The sequence below is a fragment of the Anguilla anguilla genome, chromosome 8 (assembly GCF_013347855.1).
Source record: "Anguilla anguilla isolate fAngAng1 chromosome 8, fAngAng1.pri, whole genome shotgun sequence".
Lineage (NCBI taxonomy): Eukaryota > Metazoa > Chordata > Actinopteri > Anguilliformes > Anguillidae > Anguilla > Anguilla anguilla.
In genome coordinates, this window is record NC_049208.1 from 19109125 (window position 1) to 19117195 (window position 8071).

The 8071-nt window shown below is 38.9% G+C and overlaps 1 protein-coding gene across 1 annotated transcript in view; it reads right to left on the minus strand.

Moving 5' to 3' along the window:
* myo10 (myosin X) overlaps window positions 1–2226 on the minus strand; it is a 116556-nt gene extending 114330 nt beyond the window's left edge. The window contains exon 1 of the mRNA XM_035428941.1: window positions 1592–2226. Coding sequence (XP_035284832.1) covers window positions 1592–1612 — 21 coding nt within the window. The 5' untranslated portion in view covers window positions 1613–2226. The remainder of the gene's footprint in view (window positions 1–1591) is intronic.
* Between the last annotated feature and the right edge of the window lie 5845 nt (window positions 2227–8071).

An 8071-nucleotide genomic window follows, 5' to 3' on the forward strand; every position in this document is an offset into this window, starting at 1 on the left:
AAACGACAACTTTGGAACGCCAATGAAAAACCATAATGCTTGCGATTTAAACAAATACAGTCCATTCAGCAAGAAGCATTGACAGGTGAGAACATAAGTTACCCTACGTTGTTGACACAAGGTAAAGCAGTCATATAGATAAGGGCGGAAAATCCTGTAAGCAATGAATTCTAAAAACATTATCAACAGTAGGCCTAGTAGCATAATTAACGATCTATGACTTAGATTCAACATAGTTAGGTTATATACAATGTTGAGAGTTAGTGCCTACACTTGAAAACAAAATCTTCACATTTGGAAAGGAGAGTTCACTTCCTCGTCAAGTGGCCTTTTCCTTAAAGACTAGCTCTTTGTTTTGAGAGAGTGAGAGAGACTAGGCCAGAAGAGTGATATTTGAGACTATTGTATGAGTCTTGGCAGTTTTGGCAAATGGATCTGTCAGCTGTTGATTTTTATTGCTTCTGGATATCATGAGTGGCAATTGGAGTTACAAGACTCAACCGGTTACTATTTACAACCGGTTTATGAAATAAACTTTAATTAAAAAAAAAAAAAAAAAAAAAAAGTTATTTCACTAGCGGAGGGCATCTGACTGTTTTTTTTTTCTTCCCCCAGCCACTTTTATGACAACATGTGTACTACACAAAGATGCATTTTGGACAGGCTGGCGCAACAATTTATGGGACAAAAACGCCTTTATGTTGCGAGTCAAGGTGTGACACAACGCTCTCGCTTATTCATTACTCATATCTGAGCGGGTAGACTGACTTTCGCTGACATTACTGACGTTGCGAAAGTCTATGCCACAGTCATAGTATCAGTAGACAGAAAGTGCACTCACTTTATCACGTGCAGTTCAAATATAATTTCCAAACATAATTAACCAATTTTATTGATTCCCCAAATCACACATGCAGTTATCTATTATTATTATTATTATTATTATTATTATTATTATTAGTAGTAGTAGTAGTAGTAGTAGTAGTAGTAGTATCAGCGCAGTAGTAGTTGTTGTAGTCGTATCCTAGTACGTCGTTGTTGCTGCAGGATACACAACAAGTGGGAAACATGGACAATGAAGACATTTATTGCTGTTCAGAAAATTGTTTTACTTAAAACTTTTCCCCGATGCTGTTAACAAGTAGTCTATACATTTTACGTCTAAAAATAGCTCTTGCAGGAAATTAAAAATAAATAAATAACTAAGGAAATACCAAAACCCACAGAGTTCAACTGGGCAGTCTTCCAGAAGAACTTGTCCCGGTGTGTTTCACCGGTTTAATTCACTACCCTACAGATCCTGCTGTGTTCCAACGGATCAACGTCTTCCATCGCATTAATATACGGTAGGCCTTTGTTACAGGTATCAGGTATAAAAGTGCCCTACTCATGACAAATTGTTTAACTAATGACGAGGAAACCTTGGGTTTACCGAAAGGAAACATCAATCAGATAACATCACGAATTACCTGTGTAAAGAATACTGTGAATATTTTTGTGCAACACAAATGAATTGGCTAAAATAATATTGCACTACATCTCCATATTAATTAGGTTTTAATGACACAGTAATATGTTTGGGTTAACTCACCTCAGTGAAGAAATTATCCATGATTCTTATTTAATTAATCCAAAAGGATTAGAGAATGCAAGAGTTCCATCCAAACCATGTGTTAATGATAAATATCAACCAGGGTTTCAGTTCTTAGTCCGTTTCAGACATTCTTTTTTCCAAGTATTCTTGGGATGCAGCAGAAAACAAATCCAATTTATCCACAGAACTGCCTTTGTTTCGGAGATTACTGAACTAAAAAATACCATGTGCCTTTCATTCATTCAGAGGCGCATGTGTCCTTGTATGCGAGTAGAAAATATACTGTAAGGCCACTGAAAAGCCGAAAAGCCATCAAACGCGGAGCGCAATGGAACTTTGTCTCTAGATAGAATAGCAGATGTAAATACTGAGATATTGTCAAGTAAGCAAACTGTAGCTCTGAAGTTTCGTGTGACTCCGCTGTGTGGTTTAGCTCCTCCCAGCACGCTTTGACTGTTAAAGTAATCCACGGCACAGTCTCGCTGACTCCGCCTGCTGTTTCAAGCAAAATTTCAGGAGAAACGTGACCTACTGTGGTTCGCAAAAAAATAATAAGACGGACCTGAAGTTTTGCTCTAGTTTAAACAGTAATTCTAATTCTTTTTAAACTCCGGGAAAGCATCCACGTCGATGGAAAACATGCAACTGTCTGTAGCCTAGATCTCTTCTAACGCCATTAACTGTAAATTTCTTTAATACTTGGTGTCCAACCTACAACAGTGTTACTGTACTGCATGAACATCCCTTTCATCCAGACTCGTAAGGATTGTAAACACTTATAAAGATGTGCAGTGTTGACGTGCAGTCACGCATTGATTTTTTGCAAGCCTATACGTAGTCATAACCATAACCTTAGTTTTTGTTTCCTTGTAAGTGTCAAACAAAACAAGTGCCAGGAGAACACGATTAGGCTAAATCTCCTTTTCACGCCGATAAACTGGACATTGCGTTTGTTGGGAAAACACATAGGCTACTGTAGGATCACAAGGACGATTGTAAGCTACTTGGTCCGAAAACGAGGTCACTGGCCTAGCTGAGTTTGCACTCTGTAGTCAGGGAAATCATCATTTGGCCATAAATTTTGTTTACCAGTTTATATAGCCTATAGCCTTATGGGTTCATGTGAGGTTTCTCTTTTTTGCACGTACATACATATGCATACTTTTCCAGGTTGACTAGAATTGTACTATACACTTAAAATAAAATGGTGTTTTTTAAATAGTACAACTTAATCTGATTACTCCATGTAGTTTGCATCCTGGCTGTTGTCTAAATATAACCCCAATCAGAATGTGATGGTACTGTTGTCTGTTCTATTACTTTGATCAAACCTCAGAGAGCTAAACAATGCAATGTGAGTGTGTAAATGATTTTAAGAAAAAATACGATATGCTTGCTCAGAAGAGCTTATGTTATTTCTCTCAACATTTCATCAAAAATAAAAATAGAAAATGAGCCAAGTTGGGCTGAATGGCCTGTTCTCATCATCACTGTTCTTATGTTCTTATGAATGCTTTTAAAATGCATGCTGGCTAATTCTAATCTAAAGATGTCAAATTCAAATGAACCACAAATAAATGTTCTTTTCTCTCAAATACGCAATAAAACTTAATTTTTTTTTTTTTACTGCATATCTTCTCTCTAACCCCCATTCTTTCAGACTGAGCAAAAAAAATAAAAATAAGAAATTGGCGTTTCAAAAGACCAATATGTTTTTTTTCAATCAACTTGAGTTGTAGCCATTCTCCAAATCATGCATTTTAAGACACAGAAATGAAAAATATATGCTGGTATCAGCTACGTAGTGAATTGCTACCACTGGAAGCATGTAACGATTTGTCTCTCTAACTGTTCACTGGGCATAGAGCTACAATGCCATATCAGGTGCTGGGGGCTTTGAGGAAGTCATTCATGGTGCAATCAGAGCCAGATGCCATATGTCACTTCTTATTTGCACACAAAGGAGTTAAGCACTGAGGTTGCCTTGGTGATCTATCTCCACACTGTAGAAATATCTCCAGGGGAGTCCAAATAAGAGAACAACCAATTGGGATTCAGGGATAAGTAGAGAAGTTTGGATCCAGTCAGGGTGCTATTGTGTGATATGGACTAAGGGGTACTGCACTGATTTTCATTCCATTTCATTGACATTGGAAAAAAGTATGTACACTTACTCTTCCACTGCCATTTATTTAGTCTTCCTCCCTTTCAGTCAACCTCCCTCATTCTCCATAGTCCCATGTACAGCAGGATTATTAGTGGAGCGCAATGGGTTAACTGCTGTGTCCCAGGGTACCAGAGTGAATGTATTCACTGCCGACCTCCCCCTCCCCTCTCCCACCCCCAAATCCTTCCGTGAGAGGCGCTACCTGGTTAATGTTGCCCCACTGACCTTTGACTCCAGTCTCGTTCTCTCCAGAGCTGAGCTCCATACATGTCTGTAGCAATGGTTCCACCGCTGCCTCCCTGCAGAGCAAAAGAAGTTGAAAGTGGGAAAGCAGATAAACACCCATTCCCTTGCTTGAAAAGGCTTGTGGGAAAGGCACTTTTATTCTCATTTGCCTCCCATGTCATTTCTTTGCTCCCAAATGTTTATCCTGCTTTTAGTCTTTGAAAATAAATAAGCAACAGTGCATTGCTTGGAAACCCCCCTCCCTCTGGCCTCAGCCCATTGGCTTCCTTTTATCATAGCATATTTTAATCAGAGCCTCAGGCAATTAATCGATCGCATTGGGTTTTCTGAGAGGAACTAGAAAGAATTGGCTGCAGTTTTGTGATGAAGAGTATACAGTATGTATGGAGTTTTTTCACGAGGTTGTAGACTAAAGAAGCAAAGTAGTTTCTGCTATCATAGTGACTCTGGCACTTACCGTTTGGTTGATGATTTAAAACAGAATGCAGTTATTGGTATATGTTAATATTGGTATACTTACTGAAAAGGAACACTGCAATGATTGCAGAGCACTCCTGTCCTTAATTTGAGGTGGGCAGTCCAGTGTGCATGAAACAGTATTATGCTTAATTATAAATCAATTTTGATTTAGTGTTTATGGATAACCTTCGCTCACAATAAGTGCAACAGGGATGGTGGTAACTTAATGGAATTAAACTGCTGAAGCCTCTTCCACCTCCCATTCAATTAGCTCTCTGACTAACAAGCTTAGCATGAGAGGATTCAGTTAAGACTGACACGCATGTTCAAGCAAGCAAATAATATTTGGTGCCGCAATATGTAACGCTACTTTCAAACTACAATTCAAGTTCAGTCACATTATTACACTAGCGTTGTTTTAAAAAAAAGTTTTTGAAGATAACTTTTTGCATGGCTGAATGCACCTGAAATTTCATCTGATACAACCGTGGATCTGTGGACACCATGGGAGAACTCGGTGATCCCTTCTGCCCCCCTCTGATGTTTTGTGGGGTGTTATGTAGCACAACCTGAACAGAGCTTGAAAATGTTTTCAAAATAAAGTGTAATAAGCAAGGCATGTCAAAATGGGGCCTGAGGGAGGCGGTCCTTAAGTAAAGGAATCCATGTTGGCTTCAGTCAATCTTTCAAGGTCAGCAGTTGAATTTCTACGGTAGGAAATTAGGTCTCCGAGATGGAGCCTGTGCTAGTAGCCTGTAATACAATAATCCCCAGATGGATGTCTCCTGTTGATTACCTCTGAAATCTGACAACACATATGGCACTGGATTTAATTGTTATAATATTATTACTTGTTTTATGCATGTGTGAGGGGGCTAAGGGGTAATAATATTTTTAATGAAGAGCTAATACATACATGGGAGTTGCAAATCCATCAAAATTCTGAAGCTGATGTCGATAAAGGGCTATCTTGAAGTACTGAACGTGGAATTATGACTATGAGTAAACTGGATGTATGTATGCAAGCCTTCGGTATGTGTTGGTTATTGGTCACACATTACAGACGAAATGCTGGATTTTCCCAGCATTTCAACACATTTCTGGAAAATGAACTATGCATATTTATATAATTAAAGTTGTAAAACTTATTTAACTGATTTTACTTGGAGACAAGGGATAATGTTTCCTAACCAGTTTGATTTTAGCTCCCGTTGCCTTAATCTGGCCTTGACGGTTACAATTACAGGCTGTTCATATGTGCTGAAACAGGTTCAGAAAAACGACTTTGCTTATATTAATTGAAGTTATTAATGTTATAGGCTGCACATGTTAGCATGCATATAAGTCTTAAACCTAAAATTGGGGTTTGATTGCTCAGGAACTAAATCTCCAACATTCTTGCTTTTCGATTAAACAAATATCACGAAATTCCATCTTTCCGCAATCCAGGACTTTTGCAATCTGGATGGAATCCAAAAGTTGTGGTTAGAAACATTCATTTGGCTGTAAATCTGTTTATCTTTGTCTGCTGATCTTTCAGTGTCAAAGGTTTTTTAAAATATTCGCCAGCTTCTGGTTTGGTTTAATTATAATGAAAAATAGCACATTTCACTCATAACAGTTTTTGTATTAAGCATTCCAAAGAAAGTGCATTACAGTGGATAAGGTAGAAATGGAGTGTTGGCTTTGGTGAGGATTGTTTGCTTTGGGCTGTTAAGGAGCTGAAAGCACAGCTACAGAAAACCACCCTGGGAAGAGGACGATTTGGGCGCTGGTCCTGGATGGCCATGGTTCAGCGGGTTTATCAAGCTGTATTTAAACCAGAAAGTCCCTCTAAACTGAGCCTGGAAAACCACTTAACTGAAGCAGCTGTCTGGCTCAAACAGTAGCCCACAAGCACGGCTGCCCCCCAGGGTCTGGGCCGAACAGTGCTGCCTAAGACCGACTGGATGTTTAGCCCCCCTTCCGCTCTCTTGCTCAAATGTACGAGGGTGCGATGCAAGTGTGTTCAGACACCGGCAGACCCGGTCAAGCCTGCAGTCCCCCACCAACAGGAAGAGGAAAACAAACATTTCCTTCGTCATTTGGGCTTCACCTAAGATAGAGGATAAGGGTTAGCCTTTCCGCTGCCCCACATTCCTCAGTTCTGTATCAGCGATAGTCTAAAAACCTCACTGAAGCAATTTCCTGCTCTCAGAGTTTCAGACAGAAAGAAGAAAACTTCAACAGTATCTATAATTAGCAGAGAATCATGAAGACTCTCCCTATAATTCCTTTAGTGCTTTTCCCTTTGCCTGTATTCCATTTGATACTTTTCATCACTACATTTACAGGAATAAAAAAGGAGGTAATAAGAAGGGGAACTTGTATGTGCCTTAATTAGCAATATGAATGAATATGCTCAAAAAACAAGCCAAATATATCTTGCTGTCTACATATCTGTGGTGACAGAACAAAAGTTGATCATAGATAAATGATAATGCAAAAAGTTGGGAGGCAATACATCCATTTTTGAAACGTTATAAAGCAACTTTTGAAATAAAGTGCAAACTCTAAATTGTTTAAAGGTTATGTGGCTGTTCTGTTAAACATGATACCCTTCCAGCTTGGCTGTGCTGAAATCGCCAGTGACATGATTGACAGCTCGCTTTTCTCTGACATGCTGTTCCTCCCGTCCGCCTGTCCTGTGATTAAGCTTGGTGTGGTCGTGTGATGAGAAGGTGTGACTTCAGTCAGACCACAACTTTATTTGTGGGTCGAATCAGCAAAGAGGGTCATTGGTCCATGTAACGGAGCGAACCCACCGCTTCTGCTAGGACACTTTTTTTTTCTTTTAAACATTCGCGTTTTAAACTGTATCTGATTATGGCAGCGATTGTTTGGCGCGAGTATGTCGTTTTCATAAATGTAGTGCGCACCATTTTTTTTTTCTTTTGCCGGTTTGTCAACTCAACCACATTCACTACTGTACATCTGTTGACCACCACAATATACTGCAAACCACTAAAACATACGTATCTGGTTCCAAACTTTAAACTGATTTATTTTAACATACCATGTTCAAAAAACGCAATGTGTTAGGAGTTGCTACCAACCGTGGTTTATTCCGTTTGTTCCATTTTCAAACTAACATGACGTGATTCGAGCGTCACGATTCTGTGCAATTTTATTGGAAGTGCTGCACCGAATGATTGGCTATTTCAGACTGGGTTGGGGGAACATGAAGTGCATTCCTAATATTTCCTCATACCCAGTTACATAGGCGATTATTACATATAAAATAGCAATGGATAATATATGTATAATTATTTATATACGTAAAAATATATACTGTAATTTCTTCTGAGATAATTGAATATTGTATGGAAATCGTATAGTCCGGATATAGATAACGTGTTGTGTATAAACAGGTCATTTTGCTCTCAGTAGGGGCTGGCAGGTGGTGGGTGTATTTGGTTGAGTGTAATTGAATGAGTATAATTGATGTGCTGATTCTTTTGTTTTGTACATACATGTAAATGTTGTATAATAGGTGGGGGCACTTTGTAAATAAACACCCCACTTCGGTAGCAAAAGTTGAGTCTTTGCTCCAAAATTGTAAAATC